The following is a 27,381-nucleotide window of genomic DNA, read 5'->3' as shown; positions in this document are numbered from 1 at the left end:
ATCCTCAAAAATAATCTTGATAGGTATCAGTCTGGTGTTTTCTGTAATGACCTTAGTGATCACTGTTTTACAGCCTGTGTTCGTAATGGCTGCTCAGTGAAACGACCTGTCCTGATTTGTCATAGACGCTTGCTAAAAAACTTTCATGAGCAAGCCTTCCTTCATGAACTGGCCTCTGTAAAATGGTATAGAATCAGCTTGATCCCCTCTGTCCAAGACGCTTGGACCTTCTTTTTTGATAATTTCAGTGGTATTGTTAACAAACACAGCCCCTGGTTTGACCGTGAACTTGTAGAGTTACTCCACTTTAAGAATTGCATTTGGTGAAAGGCTCCGCACACGCATACTGGCTTTCGTTCAGGCAAACGAGAAATAAGTGCACTCAGGTGTAACGGTTTTCTTCCATTGGTGAAGGAGAGGACCAAAATGCAGCGCGGCTAGTGTTCAACATATTTAATAAACAAAGAGACGAATACGTGAACACTATACAAAAATACAAAATAACAAATGTGAAAACCGAGACAGACCTATCTGGTGCAGAACATAAACACAGAGACAGGAAACAATCACCCACAAAATCCCAACACAAAACAAGCCTCCTATATATGATTCTCAATCAGGGACAACGATTGACAGCTGCTGCGGATTGATGACCTTTATTATGTGCGGGACAGAACATGCCTAAAGACTGACACGAACATATGGGATTTCCACCTCAGCTCACGTCCTGCCCAACACTAAACAAGCCAAGACACCATAAAACTCTTGTGTCAGGTCACGTTACAGTACCCCTCTCTGAGGTCTGCGGACCCGAACGCCCCCGTAAAATCAAGAGGAGGGTCTGGTGGCATATCTGTTCGCTTGAGGTGGCGGCTCCGGCGCGACGGACGAGGACACCACTCTACCATGTCTTTGTCCCCCTCCTTAGCGTCCTTTGGAGTGGGCGCCCGGCTCTCGCGGACCTTGGTCTCGGGAACCTTCACCAAGCCCCCTAGATAGAGGAGATAGCTCAGGACAGAGAGGTTAGCTCAGGGGACTAGAGAGGTAGCTTCAGGGAGCTCCAGAAGAGAGAGGTAGCTCAAGACAGAGAGGATACTCACCGACAGAGAGGTGCTCACGACAGAGGGGCAACTCCGGACTGAAAAGCAGCTCTGGACTGAAGGCAGCTCTGGACTGTGAGGGCAGCTCCGGACGAGTTGTCCTAGTGGCAGCTCCGGACTGAGTGCAGCTCCGGACTGTAGTGCAGCTCGACTGAAGTGTGGCAGCTCTCGACTGGTAGTGAGCAGCTCAAGTGACTGGGGGGCACTCTCTGACGGGAGGGCAGCTTCAATGAACTATGGCAGGCGGCCGGCTCATGACTGCTAGGAGGCGTCTGTCTGACCGCAGGCGGGCTCTCCTGTACTCGGCAGGTCGTGCCCCTAACTGGCAGCGCTCCTGCTGGGCGGTCTGGCTCGTTGACTTTATACAGCTCGTTGCGTCAGATATCTGCACTGTTGGCACTGGCTCCTGTGGCTCTGGCTGCTCCTGCTTGAAGCCCTGAGGCTGCGAGCTCATGGCAGCTCCTGACTGGCTGCGGCCTCTGGCAGCTCATCTCGAACCTGGCTGGCGGCTCTTGGCGGGCTCGGCGATAGCAGAGCGGGCGCTCTCGGCTCGTACACGGTGCTGGCGATAGAGCGCCTACGGGATGCGGCGACGGATAGGCTCAGACGGCGTGCTGGCAAGGCCGTCCTGGGCTGGCAGGCGGATCAGACGGCGTTCTGGGCAGTGCGGATGGCTCAGACTGCGGCTGGGCAGGCGGATGGCTCAGACGGCGTGCTGGTCAGGTCGGATGGCTCAGGACAGGCGCTGGCAGAGCGGATGGCTCGTAGCCCTGGGCAGCTAGGGCAGTGGCTAGGCGGATGTCTCAGCGTGTGGGCAGAGTACGGATGGCCAGACGGCGACTGGGCAGGCGGATGGCTCAGACGGCGCTGGCAGTGCAGATGGCTCAGCGGCGTGGAGCGAGCAGTGCAGGCGGTGCGTTGGGCAGTACGGACGGACTCTGACCTGCTGAGGGCGCACATGTAGGCCTGGTGCGTGGTGCTCGAACTGGAGGTATTAGGGCTGGAGACACGCACCATTGGAGAGTGCGTGGAGGAGGAACAGGGCTTCTGGAGACGCACTGGAAACCTGGTGCGTGTGTAGGCATGTGTGTGACTGGGCTGGGCCATCGCACCATAAGGCGAGTGCGGGTGCTGGAACTGGAGGTACTTGGGCTGGGGCGGGAAGGTTGCGCGCCGGATATACCGGTGACGTGCAGGCGTACTGGCTCCCTTGATGCTACTGAGCCTGCCCAACCTTACTGGTTGCATGCTCCCGAGCGCGACCAATGCGGGGAGGTGGAATAACCCGCACTGGGCTGTGTAGGCGAACCGGGGGACACCATGCAGTAAGGCTGGTTGCCTGTACACACGGTTCCGGAGGAGACGTACGGGAGCGCAGATATGTTGAGACGGCCTGGGCATCTCATGGCTCTATGAGCTCAACTAGCCGAACCGCCGGGCAGTGCGGGGATGGTGGTAATAGCCCTGCACCGGGCTATGCACTAGTACAGGAGACACCGTGCGCTCTTCCGCATAACAGGCACGGTGTCGTGCTCCCGTAACTCCCGCTCTCTTCACGGTAAGCATGAGGAAGTGGCGGGTCTCCTACCTGACTTTTGCCACATTACTAGAATTTTTGGGATTTCCTTCTTGGGTTTCGTGCTTTCTTCATAACGCCGGTTTCCTCTCTCCGGTTGCCCTCTCTAGGTTCCTAGCTGCCTCCAGCTGCTTCATGGGTAGGCGATCCTTTCCAGCAGGATATCTCTCCTATGTGTTAGACTCAAGTCCATTTCTTCCTGGTCCCGTGCTGCTGCCCGTGCTACGCATGGCTTGGTCCGTATTTAGTTTGGTGGGTGATTCTGTAACGGTTTTCTTCCATTGTGAAGGAGGACCAAACACTGCAGCCTCGCGGCTAGTGCTCTTCAAACATATTTAATAAACAAAGAGACGAATACGTGAACACTATACAAAAATACAAAATAACAAATGTGAAAACCGAGACAGACCTATCTGGTGCAGAACARAAACACAGAGACAGGAAACAATCACCCACAAAATCCCAACACAAAACAAGCCTCCTATATATGATTCTCAATCAGGGACAACGATTGACAGCTGCCTCTGATTGAGAACCTTATTAGGCTGGACACAGAAACAGACAAACTAGACACACAACATAGAATTCCCACCCAGCTCACGTCCTGACCAACACTAAACAAGCAAAACACATAAGAACTCTGGTCAGGACGTTACATCAGGCTATCCGGAAGCGCAAAGTTAGTTACTTTACGGAGCAGTTCTCTCTCTGTGGGTCTAACTCCAAGAAGTTCTGGAAAACAGTTAAAGACCTGGAGAATAAACCCTCCTCGTCACAGCTGCCCGTGTCCCTTAATGTTGATGATGTGGTTGTTACTGACAAGGAGCACATGGCTGAGCTCTTTAATCACCACTTCATTAAGTCAGGATTCCTATTTGACTCAGCCATGCCTCCTTGCCCGTCCAGCATTTCCTCATCTCCCACCCCTTCTAATGCGACTATCCCCGATGCTTCTCTCTCTTTTTCCCCTGCCCCGCTACAAAGTTTATCCCTGCAGGCAGTCACTGAGTCCGAGGTGCTAAAGGAGCTCCTTAAACTTAACCCCCAAAAAACATATTTCTTCTTTAAGGTTGCTGCCCCTATCATCTCCAGGCCTATCTTCAACCTTTTTAACCTGTCTCTCCTTTCTAGAGAGGTTCTCATTTCTTGGGAGGTAGCCACTGTTTGCCCTTTATTTAAAGGGGGAGATAAAGCTGATCCTAACTGTTATAGGCCTATTTCTATTTTATCCTGTTTATCAAAAGTTTTGGAAAAACCTGTCAATAATCAACTGACTGACTTTCTTGATGTCTATAGTATTCTCTCGGGTATGCAATCTGGTTTCTGCTCAGATTATGGATGTGTCACTGCAACCTTAAAGGTCCTCAATGATGTCACCATTGCCCTTGATTCTAAGCAATATTGTGCTGCTATTTTTATTGACTTGGTCAAAGCTTTTGATACAGTAGACCATTCCATTCTTGTGGGCCGGCTAAGGAGTATTGGTGTCTCTGAGGGGTCTTTGGGCTGGTTTGCTAACTACTTCTCTCAAAGAGTGCAGTGTATAAAGTCAGGAAATCTGCTGTCTCAGCCACTGCCTGTCACCAGGGGACTACCCCAAGGCTCAATCCTAGGCCTCACACTCTTCCTAATTTACATCAACAACATAGCTCAGGCAGTAGAAAGCTCTCTCATCCATTTATATGCTGATGATACAGTCTTATACTCAGCTGGCCCCTCCCCGGATTTTGTGTTAAATGCTCTACAACAAAGCTTTCTTAGTGTCCAACAAGCTTTCTCTACCCTTAACCTTGTTCTGAACACCTCCAAAACAAAAGTCATGTGGTTTGGTAAGAAAAATGCCCCTCCTCCCACAGGTGTTATTACTACCTGGGAGGGTTTAGAACTTGAGGTAATCACCTCATACAAGTACTTTGGAGTATGGCTAGACTGTGCACTGTCCTTCTCTCAGCACACATCAAAGCTGCAGGCTAAAGTTAAATCTAGACTTGGTTTCCTCTATCGTAATCGCTCCTCTTTCACTCCAACTGCCAAACTTATCCTGATTCAGATGACCATCCTACCCATGCTAGATTACGGAGACATAATTTATAGATCGACAGATAAGGGTGCTCTCGAGCGGCTAAATGTTCTTTACCATTCGGCCATCAGATTTGCCACCAATGCTCCTTATAGGACACATCACTGCACTCCTCTGTAAACTGTCATCTCTGTATACCTGTCGCAAGACCCACTGGTTGATGCTTATTTATAAAACCCTTTTAGGCCTCACTCCCCCCTATCTGAGATATCTACTGCAGCCCTCATCCTCCACATACAACACCCGTTCTGTCAGTCACATTCTGTTAAAGGTCCCCAAAGCACACACATCCATGGGTCGCTCCTCTTTTCAGTTCGCTGCAGCTAGCGACTGGAACGAGCTGCAACAAACACTCAATCTGGACAGTTTTATCTCAATCTCTTCATTCAAAGACTCAATCATGGACACTCTTACTGACAGTTGTGGCTGCTTTGTGTGATGTATTGTTGTCTCTACCTTCTTGCCCTTTGTGCTGTTGTCTGTGCCCAATAATGTTTGTACCATGTTTTGTGCTGCTACCATGTTGTGTTGCTACCATGCTGTGTTGTCATGTGTTGCTGCCTTGCTATGTTGTTGTCTTAGGTCTCTCTTTATGTAGTGTTGTGTTGTCTCTCTTGTTGTGATGTGTGTTTTGTCCTATATATGTTTTGCATTTATTTTTAATTTTTAATCACAGGCCACCGTCCCCGCAGGAGGCCTATTGCCTTTTGGTAGGCCATCATTGTAAATACGAATTAGTTCTTAACTGACTTGCCTGGTTAAATAAAAAATACATACAAATAAATAAAAGCATTCGATGTACTGTGTTTATGTAAACCACGGCAGCCAGCATTGTAAATAAAGAAAAGATAATCAGCCTCTGTGTCTGTGAATCCTTTCCCCTTAATGTATTTTTCATGTCAGCCAGGCCCATCTTTTCAAAGAAACACCATTTATTTTCGTCTCTAGTTGAGTAAAATAATGAGTCTATTAGCGCTTCAGTCCTTGTTAAGTTTTCACTTCTTGTTACCTGGTAAATAACCAACAACCATGAATAACTACAAGGGGAATAAGGTGAGGAAACAGGCCAGGTCAGCCAGGTCATCTTTTTAAAGAAACACCATTCATTTAAATCTCTAGTTGAGTCAAATAAGTCCTTTTGTTCTGGTCACAAGACAATCCAGAAAATTGCTGTAAACAGCGCCACACTCAGGCAGAAATCGGAATGTTCCATTCTCAGCCATGCCCATCTTTTCAAAGAAAACTATTTAATTTGTATCTCTATTTGAGCAAAATAAGTATTTTTGTTGTGATCACAAGAAAATCCTAACAATTCAGGGGAAAAGCGCCATAGTCAGCAGAAAAATCTGAATGTTCTATCATAAAACGAAAACAATTAGTTTCCCTGGCTGATATGGCTGCATTGCTGCTTAGAAATAATATAACAGTAAATGAATAGATGGCATTCACTGCTATTAACCTGTCTCCAATATAATCATATAGTTTACACAGACCCACTGGGGACCTTTGACAAATACATCTACGTGTGAAAAGGTGTCCCATGGTCTGTTTTGTCAACAAACTCAATGTATTCCAAACACTAGCGATAACCAAATGATGCCACTAATTTAGGTATCCTTGTAAACGATACGCCTCTCTAGTTTTATTTCAAACTGTCTGGGACTCTTTGTTCCCCTGTTAACTACTCAAAGATATTTGACTTATTAAGTCAAAGACTAAATTAACTGCAATTGAGTACACATTATGAGTCATAATACCCATAAAAGTCACCTTGTCCGAGAAAGATTGATATGGTTATCAAAACGTCTTGCCAGCTATAGCCTACATGGAACACAGCCCTTATTTTAAGTGTTTATAAAATTCCCAATGTAAAAATGAATGGTAGAAAACGATTGGGACCATTTCCCTGTTTGACCACTAGGTTTTATGGGTATTATGACACCTTTACCGTGGGGCTCTATAAGTGCTCTATCGCCATATTCCAATGGATCGAGTTATTTCACATCGGCTCCCTGATCATCTGCTCAAGAAAAAATCGTCCGGCGGCTGAATCTAGTTGATAATCCCTGGTCTAGGGAGACTATTCTTCAAGCGGCCTTGAAATGCAGACTCCAACTGCTGCTGGTTGTCATTTATTTAAAAAGTAGAAACAACATTTATTTAATCAGCTATGATGGTTTATGTAAATTGCTCAAAACGAAACATTTTCATTTGACTGAATATTACATTTGACTCACAATAATGATATTGGGTATAATAATGGAGGTAGTGTCAAAGAAGCTAGCGACCTGGTTAAAATTGTCTTACTGTTTGCCTCCAGCCTCTGGGCGCGTTCTACTGCTCAGGCGTTGCGGACGCAAGCCAAATCTAACAATTCCTGGATAGGTATTTTACATAACAGCTAACCACGTCATATGTTATAGCAATCTGGTGCCGAAAATAAATGATGTGGTAAACACAGCCTTATGAGATCTTATATATTGTGTTCTATAAAATAATCTTCATCAGCTAATGTCACTTTTTGTGAATTGTGAAGTATTTACACAATCAAATCAAGTACATAAAGCACACAAAGGCTTCAAAATTCATAAAGGGCATGTTAAAAATGCACTGTGCAGAAATCGTCCGCTATTTCCTGATTGCAAAAATTCTAATAGTTCCTCTAATTCCAGTTAATGTGACAAAACAAGAGAGAATCATTGCACCATCTAAACCGCTGTGAAATATATTTCCCATAACTCAACATATTGTATTTTCAGCTGAATGAAGCTGGTGTACAAAACCGAAAGTAAACGGCACAAAACCGAAACATAAGAACGGGAAGCATAGAAATAGCGCACATAGAACGTATCTACCACTTCTTAAACTTGCTTTCAAAGAGAACAACAGCCCTATAACACATATTTCTATTTTAATTTGTCTGGTCGCCCAAAAAGTTACATATTGCAGCTTTAACTGACTAATATTATCTCATAGAACAAAACGTAGCCGATAAAATCTCTATAACCCTGTTCTTTCCCTGTTCATTTGTCCCCTTAGGAATGGCTGAACGAACCAGAGGTAACTAATTTCCAGGTTTTAGGACTACAAGCTCTATAGCTATGGGAAACATGCTTTTCACACCACTTTTTCGTAGCAGGTTAGGAGAATTAACGTAGCAGGTTAGGAGACTGAGATTAAAGTTAGGAAAGGGTTAGGGTTTGGGAAAATGCTCTCCTAACCTGCTATGAAAATCACTTTATATTGAAGTGGCATGAAAAGAGTGTGCCCCCTATAACTATGTCTGTGTTTGAGAGCATCAAAACCATGACGTATCATAGGTCTGATTGTGAGTGACTGACTGATATACAAATAATAATGAGTCGTTATTTATTATAATGCAAGTTGATTTGTAGACCAGTCAGTCGGCAGTCGCATGCACCATCGGCTGCAGTGTCGAACAAGCCCAATCTGTCAATCAGTCAATGAAGTGGCATGCAACCATTGGTTTATGTATGCAACGTCTGAGCAGGGGAACGCGACCAAAGCGAATTATGTATGATAGGGCAAAAAAATCGATATAAAAGTTGGATATTTTGATTGGTTGAAATGGGAAACGTCATCAATCGCACGATATTTGAAAGGGAAGAAAGAGATAGCAGGACACAAATGTCAGCTGAAGGGAAAAGCAAGTTACACTGAGGAATATGGTGTAATGTTATGTTTGAATTAGATAGCATGTCAAGTGGAGATGAGCGTGAGAAGAATTGGATTACAGTGGCGAATGCAAAAGGAAATAAGAGAAGTAAATTGGTAGTGGAATCTAGTCAATCCAAGCCTAGTTCTGACATTTTGTTGGTTGGAGTAAGTGTTTTGGATTAATGTTGTTACCTGGGAGATCCGATTGAAGTCTCTATAAAAATTGTGGCGCGTTGGATGAAGTGGCTGTTGATGAGAGTAACGAAAAGTGGGCTTATTATTTTTATTTTTTTTGTGTATCTATGGAACAGAAAGCGCGTGTTCTACGCCTCAAGAAGATATCGGATTGGAATGTGTCATGTGTTGCTCTTCGAAGCAGGGCGCCTATCAAGGGTGTTATCTCTGGGGTGGCACTAGAAGTAAATGCAAAGAATATACAGCATGTGAAGAATTGGATCAAGTGGTCGGTGCACACCAACTGACCTGCATGGTGGAAGCTCACTCCATCCATTCGATAATTTTTTGCTGAAGTGTCTCTCCCTTCTCACATATATTTGGGTTTTATGAGGTACCCTGTGAGAGTCTTCATGCCCAAACCCATGCAGTGTAATAAATGCAAATGTATTGGTCATGTGTCAAGTGTATGTAGATGGCAGGGGTTTCCTATGCCAGCTGAGTCTAAATGCTACAATTGTGGTTATGAACATGTACCCGAATTTCTGAAGTGTCCTGTTAGGGTGAAGGAGACGGAGGTGGTAAGAATCAGGGCTGTCCATGTCTCCTATCCGGAGGCGGTGAGAAGAGTGGAAGAAATGAGTGAAGTTGAAGAAACAATGGTAGTCGGAGTAGAGACAACAGAGAATATTCCTTGTCAACAGAGGGATCCTGACGTGTTGCATATTAGGAAGGTGGACTATGTAGGGTGTATTACTTTGGTTATCAACTGCACAGCGCAAACAGAGAGGCAATCTGAGAAAATACGCATCATTGTGAGTACCGCTGAGATTTTTTTGTGACTCAGGGATTTTACAGCAGAGGCATTACAAAGAATCGTGTTGATGAATGCTCTGACTTCACAGGCATCTGAGTCTGTTTAGGGATGGAATTTGAACTGTGACTGAAGGAGTGGGGTGTTTTTAAACAAAACCTTTTGTATGATGTCGGGCATCCCACCCCATCCCGCAATGGAATATTCTTTGTTTCAATACCCCGCACAGTAGGTGGTCTGCCATAAAACCTTGAAGAAGAAGAAGAAGCGAAGACAGAGCAACATCGCTGGGTGAAGCATGAAGTGGTGTTGTCCCTCTCAGTTAATCTGCAGGGATTATGTGCTTTTCAACAGGTCATTGTTCAAAACTTAGCTAGCTGGGACATTCCTACTATGTTGCACATTTTGGATGTCATAATTTACATTTTTTGTGTTCTTTCAGAAAAGGACGTTTGACTTTCAGAAAAACATACAGTGCCTTCAGAAAGTATTCACACCCCTTGACTTTTTCCATGTTGTGTAACATAATTTTTTTCACTGGCCTAAACACAATACCCCATAATGTCAAAGTGGAATTATGTTTTTAGAATTTTTTACAAAATACAAAAAAATGAAAAGCTGAAATGTCTTGAGTCAACAACTATTCAATCCCTTTGTTATGGGAAGCCTAAATAAACTATATATATACAAAAGTATTTGGACACCCCTTCAAATGAGTGGATTAGGCTTTTTCAACCACACCCGTTTCTGACAGGTGTATAACATTGAGCACACAGCCATGGAATCTCCATAGACAAACATTGGCAGTAGAATGGCCTTACTGAAGAGATCAGTGATCTCTAATGTGGCATCGTCATAGGATGCCACCTTTCCAACAAGTCAGTTCGTCAAATTTATGCCATGCGAGAGCTGCCCCGCTCAACTGTAAGTGCTGTTATTGTGAAGTGGAAACATCTAGGAGAAACAACAGCTCAGCAGCGAAGTGGTAGACCACACAAGCTCACAGAATGGGACCAGCGAGTGCTGAAGCGCGTAGCACGTAAAAGTAGTCTGTCCTCGGTTGTAACACTCACTACCGAGTTCCAAACTGCCTCTGGAAGCAGTGTTAGCACAATAACTGTTCGCTGGGAGCTTCATGAAATGGGTTTCCGTGGCCGAGCAGCCACACACAAGCCTAAGATTACAGTGCGCAATGCCAAGTGTCTGCTGGAGTGGTGTAAAGTTCTCTGGAGTGATGAATCACGCTTCACCATCTGGCAGTTCGACGGATGAATCTGGGTTTGGCGGATGCCAGGAGAACGCTACCTGCCCCAATGCATAGTGCCAACTGTAAAGTTTGTTGGAGGAGGAATAATGATCTGGGGCTGTTTTTTGTGGTTCGGACTAGACCCCTTAGTTCTAGTGAAGGGAAATCTTAACGCTACAGCATACAGTGACATTCTAGACGATTCTGTGCTTCCAACTTTGTGGCAACAGTTTAGGGAAGGCCCTTTCCTGTTTCAGCATGACAATTCCCCCGTGCCCAAAGCGAGGTCCATATAGAAATGGTTTGTCGAGATCGGTGTGAAGAACTTGACTGGCCTGCCCAGAGCCCTGACCTCAACCCCATCGAACACCTTTGGGATGAATTAGAACGCCGACCGCAAGCCAGGCCAAATTGCCCAACATCAGTGCCGACCTCACTAATGCTCTTGTGGCAAGTCCCCGCAGCCATGTTTGAACATCTAGTGGAAGGCCTTCCCAGAAGAGTGGAGGCTGTTATAGCAGCAAAGGGGGACCCACTCTATATTAATAATGCCCATTATTTTGGAATGAGTCAGTCCACATACTTTTGGTCATGTAGTGTAAGTTCAGGAGTCAAAATGATCTTAACAAGTTACATAATAAGTTGCATGGACTGACTCTGTGTGCAATAATAATGTTTAACGTGATTTTTGAATGACTACCTCATCTCTGTACCGCACACATACAATTATCTGTAAGGTCCCTGAGTCGATCAGTGAGTTTCAAACATAGATTCCAACCACAAAGACCCGGTAGTTTTTCCAATGCCTCGTAAAGATGGGCACCTATTGGTAGATGGGTAAAAATGAAAAAAGCAGACATTGAATATCCATTTGAACACGGTGAAGTTATTAATTACACTTTGGATGGCGTATCAATACACCCAGTCACTACAGTTGCTGAAGAGGAAAGAAACCGCTCATGGATTTCACTGAGGCCAACCACTTGACTTTTTCCACATTTTGTTAGGTTACAGCCTTATTCTAAAATTGATTAAATAGTTTTCCCCCCCTCAATCGATCTAGGAAGAGTATACATTTTAAAATGTGCAAATTTGATAAATTTTCTCTATAATTTAGCCCAACAGGGTGGAAATGTTTGAGTGAGACAAACAAACTAACATCATGAAACATGGAACATTTTATAAAACTAAGTGTTTGTATTTATTTAGCTTCAGACCATTGTTTTCCCACCCCAAAAATGTGGACACTTCCTGAATGTGATGTCATTGTGGGAAGTGGCTGTTTTTTTAAAGGGGGATTACTACAAACAATAGAGTGGAAAGTGAAATCAGGGACACACAGAGCATCTTAAATATAATAATAATAAATACAATAATCATGAAAAAAAAACAATTTGATGAGAGATTTTATGTAGGATTATAAAATAATGAAGAAAGATTTAAAATATTTAATTACTTATTTTTCTCATAGAAGTTTATTAGTAGCACACAGAGACATGGCAAAAAACCCTACATACACTAAAAACAAAATACATAAAATTCACTTCGAGATCTATATCTCTACGTTTTTAAACAACACCTAATTTTATATTCAAAGCCCTTTAGAATACAAATTTTACACTAAATAAGAGGTGTTATTTCCTGGGGACCCAGCTAGTAGCTACATTTCTACAGCTTGTTCTTGTTTACTTTACCTTCAAAACAGACTTGCTGTACCCCTGATCAGGGGACATTATAGCCTCGAGAGACAGTGCAAAATAGTTCCTCTTCAGTTGCCAATAGAACAGACTGACAAATTACAATTTTTAAACAATGAAATAGCTAGGCCTATTGATTCTTGAAGAATGGAACATGTATAAATACTTTATGAACTTAGTTCACCTGTCATACCCCATCAGAACTCAAAATATATGCTTGTTTTACTCAATTGTTTGTCAAGAATATCATTGTAAACAAACCCTATATATTAGCCTCAAACTAAAAATGGTAAAAGCATATGCTGATTCCTGGCCTGGGCGATTGTTAGAATGATTTTAGGCAGAATGATCTACTCCTTACCCTTGCTCTGCTCTCTCTCTGTGTTGGCAGTTCTGGAGATTTATGAGACCGATGCAGAGAGAGCTGGTAATGCAGCACATGCCGAATCACAGATAAGTTGTACCTGTAATATTCATTTTATTCAAAATATGTCTCCGGCTCTGCACTCTCTCATGGAAAGTATCAGTATCCGCACCTTATCCCTTCCCTGGTGTTGGTTCTCTCTGTACACAAAGTCACTCGTTTTTTTTTCACATCCTCACATGGTTTCTCTTATTACTTTTATGCTGATGGCACTCAACTATCTTTCACCCAACCCCCATGAAACATATGATCTCTGTGTGTCTGGCAGACATCTCTCCTTGGATGTTGGTCCACCAGCATTGCTATTCTATCCTTAGGAAGGCCTGCCAGCTTCAAGACCCCTCCATCATGGTTGACAACATTTGTGTCCACCTCCCAGACTGAAAATAACCTTGTTTTGACCTTGGACGACACCTTTGCTTGGATGTTGGTCCATGTGAGGTAGGCGTCACAGTGGATGTGCAGTGACTTTCCAGTCAAACGTGGTTCCTTGTGGTTGTGTTTTTGTATAAGTCACAGTATACAAGTCAAATCAGTTTATGTAAAAAATATATATACATCATAAGGTGAATGCACCAACTTGTAAGTCGCTCTGGATAAGAGCGTCTGCTAAATGACTTAAATGTAAATGTACATATATTTGAATACAGCGTGTCCTTGTTTCACCTCTGTCCATGTTTCCTCAGGCTATTCCTGGTCTATTGGCAGTTAACACAACTTTCCATCTCAGACAGGTGGGATACTCACTATATACACTTTATGATGAGGTGATTTGGTAAGTCAGTGTGAGTCAAGAAAGATGGAATGATCTGTTGACATTGGGATGAAACTACGCCCAATTAGGCTGACCCCCACCTCTTTTTTTTGTTTCTATTTTTAGAATAGAAGTCGTAGGCCTATTCACCTGTAATGTTTACATTGTTTCTTAATTATTGTTTTTTTTTATGACTGTATCCCAGATATCTAATGTAATCTCAAAGTTTGTCTGAATTCTTGAAGTGTGGATCAGTCCCTATTTTGGGTATTCTAAATAGAGCAGTATTGTTTTCTCTTTATAGTGGCCTAGTTTCTTATGTCATATGAGAAATATTCTATTTTGGATGCCCACTGTGTGCCCAAATAGTTTTGTTGATCTTGAAGTTGTTATTGTGAGTTACCTCTGCCAGTGACCCAGAGGTTCTGAATACCTGGCAGAAACACATAGGCTATGTCCCAAATGGCACCCTATTCCCTATATAGTGCGTTACTTTTGACCAGAGTACCCATAGGTCTCAGTTCAAAAGTAGTGCACTATATAGAGAATAGGGTGCCATTGGGGACGTGCCAATGCATTTCACGGAAATCACTGATCCAGAGTTCAGAGATGTTTTTCGGATTCACCAAGAGCACAACGTGAAATTGTAGTTTGTGAATTATTACTCAGATTTTTTATTTAGTGTTTTGTAACCATAAAGTTACATAACCTCTTTTATAAATATATTTGATAACTTTTCGGTTGGGTACATTGCAGAGAATGGAAATTGACATTTGGGACAGGGCTATGTATAGTGTTATAGCTGAGGCCTAATATTATTGAACACACTGACATGGAAACATAAAAGACGTTCTATATCAGGTTCCACTGTTTTGGAAATGATCTATAGTGACATCTGTCACTGACTGTCATAGGCTATAACTTATCGTCACCCGGCACAGACAGAAGAGGACTGGCCACCCCTCATAGCCTGGTTCCTCTCTAGGTTTCTTCCTAGGTTCTGGCCTTTCTAGGGAGTTTTTCCTAGTCACCGTGCTTCTACACCTGCATTGCTTGCTGTTTGGGGTTTTAGGCTGAGTTTCTGTACTGCACTTTGGGATATCAGCTGATCTAAGAAGGGCTATACATTTGATTTGATTTTAACCTACATGGGGTAATCTACAAAATACAAGTTTATTGATTAGAGATTATTATTTCAAAAATATGACATAGGGGTCAATATGTTCCTAGAGGCGACTGTGACAAATACAAGCAGATTAACATCTCTTTTATGTAGAAGCCAATCGATTTATTTCCGCAGGTGCTGCCCAGAATCCACTTTTATGGCCATTTGGCAGCCATCATCGTCTGTCTAATGGTTAACTCATTGGGTTCTGAATAGCTGGGAACTCTAAAATCATAAATTAAAAACCTTAGTGAAGAGGAAAACATTTTTGTTTGGAACTACTGCTATTGTTTGGAAATAAATTGCGTTAGGAGAATAATGTGACTGTTAAGACTGTCCTCTTGGTTGACTTGGTAAAGCTTTAGGTCTAATCACCAACAACGACGAGACAGCGTATAGGGAGGAGGTCAGAGACCTGGCCGTGTGGTGCCAGGACAACAACCTCTCCCTCAACGTGATCAAGACTAAAGAGACGATTGTAGACTACAGGAAAAGGAGGACCGAGCACTCCCCCATTCTCATCGACGGGGCTGTAGTGGAGCAGGTTGAGAGCTTCAAGTTCCTTGGTGTCCACATCACCAACAAACTAACATGGTCCAAGCACACCAAGATTTGGCATGGGTCCTCAGATCCTCAAAAGGTTCTACAGCTGCACCATCAAGAGCATCCTGACTGGTTGCATCACTGACTGGTATGGCAACTGCTCGGCCTGCGATCGCAAGGCACTACAGAGGGTAATGCGTACGGCCCAGTACATCACCGGGGCCAAGCTTCCTGCCACCCAGGACCTCTATACCAGGCGGTGTCAGAGGAAGGCCCTAAAAATTGTCAAAGACTCCAGCCACGCTAGTCATAGACTGTTCTCTCCGCTACCGCATGGCAAGCGGTACCGGAGTGCCAAATCTAGGTCCAAGAGGCTTCTAAACAGCTTCTACCCTCAAGCCATAAGACTACTGAACATCTAATCAAATGGCTACCCAGACTACTTGCATTGCCCCCCCCCCCCCTCRTCTTTTACGCTGCTGCTACTCTCTGTTATTATCTATGCATAAGTCACTTCAATAACTCTACCACATGTATATATTACCTCAATTACCTCGACTAACCGGTGCCCCCACACATTCTGTACCGGTACCCCCTCTATAAAGCCTCACTATTGTTATTTTACTGCTGCTCTTTAATTAGTTGTTACTTTATTTTTATTTTTTGTTGGTATTTTTCTTAAAACTGCATTGTTGATTAAGGGCTTGTAAGTAAGCATTTCACTGTAAGGTCTACACCTGTTGTATTCGGCGCATGTGACAAATACATTTTGATTTGATTTGATTTGAGGGGACATTTCCATATCTCTCCACACTAGAGGGCAGTATGTACATTATATTTGTCCATGAACAAATATTTGCCCGAGTGCAAATAAGGCCAACTTTGCATCATATCAAATACAAATCTTTGACTGAGTCAGTGTTGCTATAAATGGATACCCCAATGACCATGTTTAGAGAAAGAAAATAACACAAATGTTCTGCATGTATTCTGCTATGTATAGATCATAGAGGAAAACAGGTCACTCTAATCAGATGATGTTTGACATAAACTTCCCCTCTCTCTAATTAGTGTATAAATTACACCATACACAACCCAACGTTAACAAGAGCAATTGCAGTAAACCCAATGAGCTGCAGGCTGTATCAGGTCATCTCCTGGTAACGTCTCAGAGTCTGGGTCTAGATTAGGACCAGAAGTGAGGTGAGTCTCTCTGGGCATAGTATGTCTGTTCAGAGGTATGCAACATTACAGAACCCTCCGATCGAAATGTATTGTGTAGAACTATGATCGTCTGCCGAGTAGAATTGAAAGTAGATTGAATTTCTAGCTGCAACATTCTGAATGTTTCACTAAATACAAACCAGTTTAGGACCAGAGGTGAGGTGAGGCTCCCTGATCAGAATGGCACTGGGCCATCTGATACTGCAGCTAGCTGGAGCAGGATGATGGCATAGCCCAGGGGTGAAGAATTCACTATGCTATTCTCCTTCCCTGGCTACTAAAGGCAAGTGATATCTTACAGTAGAGGGCTCTTTTTATTCTCCAGAAGAGGGATAAAACCTGGACTCACTCAGAATAATCTTTCAATATTGAATCTATAAATAATAAATCAAATTAATACATTTATGTGAATTAGTGTTAGAGTTAATATGATCTTAATTAAATATCGACAACAGCTATGGCATCCTTTGACCTCTGCTGCTTAAAAATAAATGTCATATTTCAAGAATATTTCCATGCCAATCTATTATTCCGCAGTAAATGGCCCCTGTATCCACTCTGTAGAAACCTACAGACAATAACGTGGTATTCTTGCACACAGTGATCAGTAGTGTTATACAATGTAGCCTTCAGCAAATTGGTAGGCCTTAATTAAAAAATCCCTTATGATATTCTGTTGCGTTCCTTTCAATTATAAGAACCAGATGCAAACATGAATTCATGTTGCATAATGATAACATACATACTGTGGTATCCCCAGGGAATGACAGTAACACTGAGATAGATTGTGAATTCTGCACAGCCAGGTTCTCAACGTGTCTTACTGCATGTCATCCGTCACTGTCATGCCAGAGTATGAATGCATAACATTTATTTTAGTGATAAACCTAACATTGGATACCTGTTTCTGTTTTTGCTTCCTGATTCATAAGTATCATTGGCTCTTATAGACTCGCCCACACTAACAGTAGTGATTGTATTATTAATGGAAAAAATATTGGTTTGAAAGTGAAGGACCTCCTGTGAAAGTGAAGGACCTCCTGTTACTTCATAAAGGTTTCAGCAATATTCATAATTAAACTGCCTCAACCTGAGTTGCCATTCAAAACTATATGTTCTCTTGCACTCTAATAACTTTGACACAGCTAAAATAATGAATGACAGGCATGATGATATTCCTTGACAGGTTATTACAATTTTAGGTTTTATTATGACTTTATATTGTATTTTGTGTCTGAAACACAGTTTAATCATTAGGCTATAGTAAAATGACTGTAGCTTGCCAAAAACAGGGCTGTACTTCCACAGCCTCTGTCAAGGGAAAAGCAGTCAGCAGCAGCAGTCCAAAATCCAGAGAGAGGCAGAGAGCACAGCGGGAGAGAAGGAAGGAGGACTGTAAACTCCGCCTCCGGACTCGATCATTTCACATTCCTTATTCACAGCCCCTCACGTTAGAGAATATAGAGAAAGGGAGAAGAAGGGCACAAGAAGAAGGAGAGCAAAACGACAATGGCAATAATCAAAACGTCTGAGCTTGACATATCCGATCATAGCGCATCTGCAACGTCGACTTGGGCATGGAGCACTCGCGCCATACACAGAGCTCAGCTGAATGACGTTACACCTGGTTTGAGGGCAAAATGAGGGTCATCTTCATCCAGAACGCCGGTTTCGTCGCTGCTTTCTCGGGAGGCAATGACGCTGACGGTTTCGCCTGTTAGTTGTGAGTTAACGATGTTGGCAGCATTTTTACGGTAGATTATGTGAACGGCCTAGAATAAACGAAAGACTATGAGATAATAATGCCAGTATAGGCTACTACACGGATAACGAGAATAGAATAGCCCGATGTTTAAATAACCTAAATATTTTTTTTTCTTTCTGGATTGCAAAATTTTGAGCACCATTGTTCATACCCGAGGAGACATACAATCGAAAGTGGATTCAGCTTCCGACATGCATTCGTCTGTCGAATTCTGAATACATATTTAGAGGACTGTAGCCCTAGAATATACCTTCATAGTAAAACATGTATAATATGCATTGCATTATGTATCAGGCGCGTAAAGACAGGTGATGTCACATGTCTCCTTTATAACCTTTTGCTTTTTTATTTAATCGTATAATAATGACTCACTCTTATAAGCCGACAAAGGAATGACTAGGTGTGGAGAGAATTCTTTGATCAGAAAAGAATGAACAAAGGGAGTGATCATTAGACAATCGGAATAATTTCTATGTTTATTACTATAATATTTACGCATTATTCCTTGTAATTTATTTTATTTATTACGACTATTATTAGGCCTATAATAAGTATAACTATAGTATAAATATTTGTAACAAATAGCTTAGTTTAAGATATTTAACCGTGGGAAGTTAGTTTGAATACTTCCCTAGAGATGGAAACAGCTTGTCTCTCGGCCCACCGAGGGCTGACCCGTCCTGAGGCCAAACAACCCCCCACCGCAGTGGGTAAACCATCTAGGGGTGACCTGTCCCCTCCATCGCTACCTGCCGGTCATTCAATGGCAGAAAGCGATGGCAGCGGGAGAAATTCAGGCTTCAAGAAACACCACCACAAGCATAACCTGAAACACCGCTACGAATTGCTCGAGACTCTCGGAAGAGGGACCTATGGCAAAGTCAAGAAGGCAATTGAACGACACTCCGGCAGAGAGGTGAGACATTTATTTATGCATAGGGATTTTCAAAACTCTTTATGTATAGGGATTTCAAGAACCATGTATGCCTGAGACATCTGTAAAAGTTATTCTTGCGTTTACACAGGTAGCCAATTCCGATCTATTTTTCACTAATTGATCTTTTGACCAATCAGATCCGGAAAATATCTGATGTAATTGGCCAAAATACCAATTAGCGGGAAAAAGATCAGAATTGGGCTGCCTGTGTAATTTAAGTCTACAGACCTGAGACGCCCAATCCTGAGTCATAGAAAACATAGCTACAACAAAGAGGCCCCAAATAGCTACTTTGCTGTGCTCTAGACATGTGCGTCTTTTTCCCCTCTGGGAATTCCCCCGTGCTCATAAGGCCCTAGAGGCCCTGGGAATATCTTTAGCACGCGCTGTCCTCAACGATACACATCATTGAAACAGGCCAACACTCCTCCAAGATACTTCAGCCTACTCACATTGAATGGGCTGGAATGTGCCATTTATTGCTGTAAGGTTAAGAGGTTTCTAGTTTGGCAAACTCAAACTTGAGAGCTGGCCTAGAATAACACCTCTTTTTGATGTTGTTGAAGTAATTGAACTGCATGTTAAAAGAATATATCTATATTTTTTAATGTAACCTTTATTTACAGTTGAAGTCGGAAGTTTCGAGTCATTAAAACTCGTTTTTCAACCACTCCACACATTTCTTGTTAACAAACTATTGTTTTGGCAAGTCGGTTAGGACATCTACTTTGTACATGACACAAGTAATTTTTCCAACAATTGTTTCCAGACAGATTATTTCACTTAAAATTCACTGTATCACAATTCCAGTGGGTCAGAAGTTTACATACACTAAGTTGACTGTGCCTTTAAACAGCTTGGAAAATTCCAGAAAATGATGTCATGGCTTTAGAAGCTTCTGATAGGCTAATTGACATTATTTGAGTCAATTGGAGGCGTACCTGTGGATGTAGTTCAAGGTCTACCTTCAAACTCAGTGCCTCTTTGCTTGACATCATGGAAAAATCTAAAGAAATCATCCAAGACCTCAGAAAAAAATTTGTCAACCTCCTCAAGTCTGGTTCATCCTTGGGAGCAATTTCCAAACGCCTGAAGGTACTGTACAAACAATAGTACGCAAGTATAAACACCATGGGACCACGCAGCCGTCATACCGCTCAGGAAGGAGACGCGTTGTCTCCTAGAGATGAACGTACTTTGATGCGAAAAGTGCAAATCAATCCCAGAACAACAGCAAAGGACCTTGTGAAGATGCTGGGGGAAACAGATACAAAAGTATCTGTATCCACAGTAAAACGAGTCCTATATCGACCTAACCTGAAAGGCCGCTCAGCAAGGAAGAAGCAACTGCTCTAAAACCACCATAAAAAAACCAGACTACGGTTTGCAACTGCACTTGGGGGCAAAGATAGTACTTTTTGGAGAAATATCCTCTGGTCTGATGAAACAAAAATAGAACTGTTTGGCCATAATGACCATCGTTATGTTTGGAGGAAAAAGGGGGAGGCTTGCGAGCTGAAGAACACCATCCCAACCGTGAAGCACGGGGGTGGCAGCATCATGTTGTGAGGGTGCTTTGCTGCAGGAGGGACTGGTGCACTTCACAAAATAGATGGCATCCATGAGGATGGAAAATTATGTGGATATATTGAAGCAACATCTCAAAACATCAGTCAGGAAGTAAAGTCTTGGTCACAAATGGGTTTTCCAAATGGACAATGACCCAAGCATACTTCCAAAGTTGTAGCAAATTGGCTTAAGAACAACAAAGTAAGGTATTGGAGTGGCCATCACAAAGCCCTGACCTCAATCCTATAGAACATTTGTGGGCAGAACTGAAAAAGCGTGTGCGAGCAAGGAGGCCTACAAACCTGACTCAGTTACACCAGCTCTGTCAGGAGGAATGGACCAAAATTAACCCAACTTATTGTGGGAAGCTTGTGGAAGGCTACCCAAAACGTTTGACCTAAGTTAAACAATTTAAAAACAATGCTACCAAATACTAATTGAGTGTATGTAAACTTCTGACCCACTGGGAATGTGATGAAAGAAGTAAAAGCTGAAATAAATAATTCTCTCTACTGTTATTCTGACATTTCACATTCTTAAAATAAAGTGGTGATCCTAACTGACCTAAGACAGGGATTTTTTACTAGGATTAAATGTCAGGAATTGTGAAAAACTGAGTTTAAATGTATTTGGCTAAGGTGTATGTAAACTTCAGACTTCAACTAGGCAAGTCAGTTAAGAACAAATTCTTACAATGACGACCCACCGGGGAACAGTGGGTTAACTGCCTTGTTTAGAGGCAGATCTAAATATTTTTACCTTGTCAGCTCAGGGATTCAATCCACCGAGCTTTCGGTTACTGGCCCAATGCTTTAACCACTAGGCTACCTACCGCCCCTATGACTGTGTCCCTTTGACCAATGTCCCTCAACTTTTTTGTTTTTGTTTGTGTCTTGGTGTTGGTCAACAATTTCCTGGAGTTTCTCCATGACTTTGAGGACAGCAGCATGTCATTGCATGCTCGTCATCTGCCCCCATGCACCATATTTGGAGACCCATGCACCTCACCTCTTCAGATATTTCTATGTGCTGCATCATTTTACCCATGATCCCCTTTTGGCAGAACGAGAGGAAATTTCCTTACGTGTGTTCAGATTCAGAATGCCAGGGGGGAAACTCAGTCGGGTCAACATGTCCCTCTGTGTTCCATAGCTCCTGGCACATGCATGCTTGGTGGGGGCACCATAAACCCATAGCTCAAATAGCACCCTCACATGACCTGCCTGGCTGGTGCCAATGCTTTATGGCATCAATGCCTTATTGCAAGTTTTCCAACTCATTAAACAGACAGGGTGCTTGGTTCAAGTGAAAATCAGGATCTGTTTGGGTCTGTTTTTAAAAGCCTAGTCACATTTGGTGAAATGTTTAAGGCTATTATGTTATATCCCATTAATAACCGCAGTTTCACCACTTTGTATGTCATTGCCATCTCCACATGCCCTGACATCATTCTAGAGATTTATGGAGTGATGGTAATGCCTGATCCCCATGCATTCCTCCTCTATCAGTTAGCCTGGCCTGGCTTAGTTCTTCAGCCCTTAATGATTCCACTTCAAATAGCAGGCAGCAGAGCTGACTCTGGAACAGTGTGTAGGTGGTAGCTAATTATAAATCAACCTGAACTGTTGCCGTTGAATGTGTCACAACATTATTACCAGTACAAGTGGCCATGGGCCCTTTGTAAATCAACACTTGAGTACATTCAGTTCAGAGGCACCCAGACAGAGATAGAGAGGGTGTGCAGACTGTGGCCCCAGGGCACTTGTGTCTGGCATGGTGCTGTGAAAGTGTACATGACCCCTGACCTAAAGAGCCCCTGGTGTCCATATGATAGAGATAGCAACAGGGTGAGAGATCGTTATGGAATCCCTCTGCTGGCCCTGCCCGTATTACTTTCCCTGGCATGCCCCGGCTTCCTTTGCAGCTAGACTAAATGAGAAGAGCAAAAGGGCAAAGAGAAGAGACTGATGACTTGTGTTTGTGGGTTTATCATTGAAGAGAGATTGATTAGATGTCTGGGTGCATGAGAGCATGTGTTCAAGTGTGACAGCCTGTAGACATAGAATCTGCACAACCTTCTGTTGTGTTTGTCGGCTGCTCACTTTGGATGGAAAGCCAGTGTGTCTGTGTCCTCATACAGTATGTGTGGTTTGATTTGACTACTGTATGTGTGGTTTGATTTGACTACTGTATGTGTGGTTTGATTTGACTACTGTATGTGTGCATGGGCTTGGATGTGCAAAGGTCAATGTGTATGCAATTCTGACTCTTGTGTCAGTGTGTTTGGGTGCATAAGGGCTCCCGAGTGGCACAGTGGTCTAAGGCACTGCATCTCAGTGCTATAGGCGTCACTACAGACTCTGGTTCGATTCCAGGCTGTATCACAACCGGCCGTGATTTGGAGTCCCATAGGGTGGCGCACAATTGGCCCAGTGTCGTCTAGGTTAGGGTTTGGCCGGGCTAGGCTGTCATTGTAAATAAGAATTTGTTATTAACTGACTTGCCTTGTTAAATAAACATACATTTTTTAATAAAAGGTGCGTGTGTGTGCTTACATGCGTGTATGCGTGTCCGTTTTAGTGTGTGTGAGGGAGGAGATGCCTTGCGCAAAGGGAAAAGGTTGTGGTGACAGCAGTGGGCATTGACACATGAAAGGCCGTCCCCAGCTGGAAATAAGACACAAATGGAAAGTTATTATCCTGTGGGGGGGTCCAAAGCACAGGGAGGGAGGGAGGGAAAGAGTGAGGGAGGGATGGGGGAGGAGAAGGGAGAGAGGGAGATGGGAGGAGGGGAGCAGTTTAAAGATAGGGGACCACATCATAATGGGAGGGGTGGGCTTTAGTTTAGGGGTTAGAAAGTCACATTCATATGAGTTTAAAGCACTCGATTACCTCACCCCCAAACAATGGATTCACTGGGGATTAACTGGGAGGAGAAAATTACTGAGATTCACTGTTATGGGCTGTAGTTGTGCAGTTTTCAGCAGTTTTTCTTCTTCACTCTGGCACTGTGGTAAAAAGATGGCTCAGCTCTCTCAATCAATCATAGGGTCCTCCCTGCTATTGTTAACTCCCCTGACACCACCACACACACACCCCACACACACAACACACACACACACCACACACAACACACACACACCACAACCACACACACACACAACACACACACACACACACACACACACACACACACACACACACACACAGTCTCTCCATCCACACAAAATTGACATGATCTTCAGAGAGAAAGCGGGAACTTGTGATGTATACCTCATCTATTTTAATGGGCTGAGAAACCGCCGGTCGTTGTCAGGCTCTAGTGGAGCGGAGTGCGGCCTCTCGCATCAAACACACTTCAGCCTACAGCCTGTAGAGGAGGACTATACCTGGCACAGGGTGGCTGGGCAAGGCCGGCAGGGCAGCCATCTGTGTGACTGACAGTAATAGCCCAACACTTAAAGACAAAAGCAGGGCTGCAGTACTGTAGCCAGTCAGCCAGCTGGCAGGTGGATGATACACAGGCCTGCGTGTTTAATGACCCCACCCACTCCAGGGTCCCAGGGGAGTAAGAGACGAGCCCGGTGGGATGGATGGATTTTTTTCTGCTCTCTGTATTGTTGGAATGCTGTTTCTAATAGGCTGACATATTTCTTCTTATTTCTCGTGTGTTTTTTGTTGTTGATTATTGCATTGTTGGGTTTTACGTTTGTAAGAAAGGCATTTCACTGTACTCGTACATGTGACATTAAAAACATAACTCACAGTATAATGAGGGTCAAAGGGCAGTGTATATTGATACTGTACTATCTGCAATACATGCAGCACAGTCGTCTACAAATCTCTCTAAAAATTCAACCACACACACCACAGTAAGACCTTTGTGTATTTATACAGAGGGTTGCACATTTTGGGGAATATTCAGAGGTGTAAACTTTCTGTGGGAATTAACGGGAATATATGGGAATTAACAGGAATATATGGGAATTAATGGAAATATGTCACGTTCCTGACCTTATTTCCTTTATTTTGTCTTTATTTAGTATGGTCAGGGCGTGAGTTGGGGTGGGCATTCTATGTTATGTGTTTCTATGTTGGGTTCAATGTATTAGCCTGATATGGTTCTCAATTAGGGGCAGGTGTTTTACGTTTCCTCTGAGAACCATATTAAGGTAGGCTGTTCACACCGTTTGTTTGTGGGTGATTGTTGCTGTGTCTGTGTTTGTTGCACCACACGGTACTGTCTCGTTTTGTTTCGTTCGTTCTTTCCTGTTCGTGCGTTCATTGTTATATGTTCTCAAGTTCAGGTCTGTTTACGTCGTTTTGTTATTTTGTAGTTTGTTCAAGTGTTTTTCGTCTTCGTTTAAATAAATCATTATGTCTTCATACCTCGCTGCATATTGGTCCGATCCTTGTTCCTCCTCATACGAGGAGGAGAACGAACGTTACAAAATATATGCAAATGAATATTAATACCATTTAAATGTAGATGTTTATTGCATTGGATATATTTACCATATCAAATGAAGACAGAAAGAAACATTTTACTTTATCATAAGTAGACAATTGCAAATGATTAAATCCTTCCAATAGAAATTTTAAAAAACTATTTAGTTACGAATTTAACTTTAATTAAATGAGTTGACTTTTCACATGGGATGATTTCACTGAACATCAAAAGAAAGGGAATATTGAATGATCCCCAATGATCCATCGCATCTCCCAAAAACGTATTCAACATACATCTGTAAAATTATAGTCTAGAAACTAAAGCTTTGGTTGTCTTCCGCTCAGGCTTCCATGTCTTCTCCCTGGACCTCCTCAATGTCCACCTCTTGAACATCAGACTCTGAGGCCTCATCTTCACTGTCACTTTCCAACCTTGTTSAGGATGGCTCGTTGTCAGGCTCAAAAAGCCTKAAATRTGCSCYGATGGCCACCAATTTTTCAACCCTTGTATTGGTCAGCCTGTTGCGTGCTTTGGTGTGTGTTCCCAAACAAGGACCAGTTGCGCTCTGAGGCGGCTGATGTTGGTGGGATTTGGAYGATGATGGAGGCAYSAGGMGAAYGAGCCTCAGATCCACAAAGTCCCTTCCACCAGGTGGCTGATGAGATATGTTGGCACGACTGCCATATTGCATCTCCATCCCAAAGCCCTTGCTTGGAAGTGTACTTCGCCAGACTGCCAAGAACCAGACTGGCCCTCATCCGGGCCAAGGTGGCGAGACACGGTTTTGATGACACCATAGGCCTTGTTAATCTCTGCACCAGACAGGATGCGCTTGCCAGCATACAGTGCCTTGCAAAAGTATTCATCCCCCTTGACGTTTTTCCTAATTTGTTGCATTACAAATCGGATTTTAAATTGATTTTTATTTGGATTTTATGTAATGGACATACACAAAATAGTTCAAATTGAGGGCCTCCCGGGTGGCGCAGTGGTCTAGGGCACTGCATCGCAGTGCTAGCTGCACCACCAGAGTCTCTGGGTTCGCGCCCAGGCTCTGTCGCAGCCGGCGCGACCGGGAGGTCCGTGGCCTAGCGTCGTCCGGTTAAGGAGGGTTTGGCCGGTAGGGATATCCTGTCTCATCGCGCCCAGCGACTCCCGTGGCGGCCGGGCGCAGTGCGCGCTAACCAAGGGGGCCAGGTGCACGGTGTTTCCTCTGACACATTGATGCGGCTGGCTTCCGGGTTGGAGGCGCGCTGTGTTAAGAAGCAGTGCGGCTTGGTTGGGTTGTGCTTCGGAGGACGCGTGGCTTTCGACCTTCGTCTCTCCGAGCCCGTACGGGAGTTGCAGCGATGAGACAAGATAGTAATTACTAGCGATTGGATACCACGAAAATTGGGGAGAAAAGGGGTAAACATTTTTCAAAAATTCAAATTGGTGAAGTGAAATGTTAACATGTTACATGTTAAAAATAATTATAAAAAATAAAAAACGGAAAAGTGCATATGTATTCACCCCCTTTGCTCTGAAGTCCCTAAATAAGATCTGGTGCAACCAATTACCTTCAGAAGTGACATAATTAGTTAAATAAAGTCCACTTGTGTGCAATCTAAGTGTCACATGATCTGTCACATGATCTCAGTAATATACACCTGTTCTGAAAGGCCTCAGAGTCTGCAGCACCACTAAGCAAGCGCACCACACAAGCAAGCGGCACCATGAAGACAAAGGAGCTCTCCAAACAGGTCAGGGACAAAGTTGTGGAGAAGTACAGATCAGGGTTGGGTTATAAAAAAAAAATCTGAAACTTTGAACATCCCACGGAGCACCATTAAATCCATTATTAAAAAATGGAAAGAATATGGCACCACAACAAACCTGCCAAGAGAGGGCCGCCACCAAAACTCACAGACCAGGCAAGGAGGTATTAATCAGAGAGGCAACAAAGAGACCAAAGATAACCCTGGAGGAGCTGCAAAGCTCCACAGCGGAGATTGGAGTATCTGTCCATAGGACCACTTTAAGCCGTACACTCCACAGAGCTGGGCTTACGAAAGAGTGGACAGAAAAAAGCCATTGCCTAATGAAAAAAATAAGCAAACATGTTTGGTGTTCGCCAAAAGGCATGTGGGAGACTCCCCAAACATATGGAAGAAGGTACTCTGGTCAATTGAGATCTCTCTCTTTTT

At 43.4% G+C, this 27,381-nt stretch overlaps 1 protein-coding gene across 1 annotated transcript in view; it reads left to right on the top strand.

The window, feature by feature from the left end:
* The first annotated feature begins 17,838 nt into the window (after positions 1-17,838).
* The window catches only part of nuak1b (NUAK family, SNF1-like kinase, 1b), a 37,070-nt gene continuing 27,527 nt past the window's right edge, over positions 17,839-27,381 (top strand). The window contains 1 exon segment of the mRNA XM_070442984.1: positions 17,839-19,156. Within this exon segment, the coding sequence (XP_070299085.1) occupies positions 18,878-19,156 (279 nt within the window). The 5' untranslated portion in view covers positions 17,839-18,877.

Source organism: Salvelinus sp. IW2-2015, linkage group LG4q.1:29 (genome assembly GCF_002910315.2).
Source record: "Salvelinus sp. IW2-2015 linkage group LG4q.1:29, ASM291031v2, whole genome shotgun sequence".
NCBI classification, from domain to species: domain Eukaryota; kingdom Metazoa; phylum Chordata; class Actinopteri; order Salmoniformes; family Salmonidae; genus Salvelinus; species Salvelinus sp. IW2-2015.
This window is presented reverse-complemented; position numbering and strand designations above follow the sequence as displayed.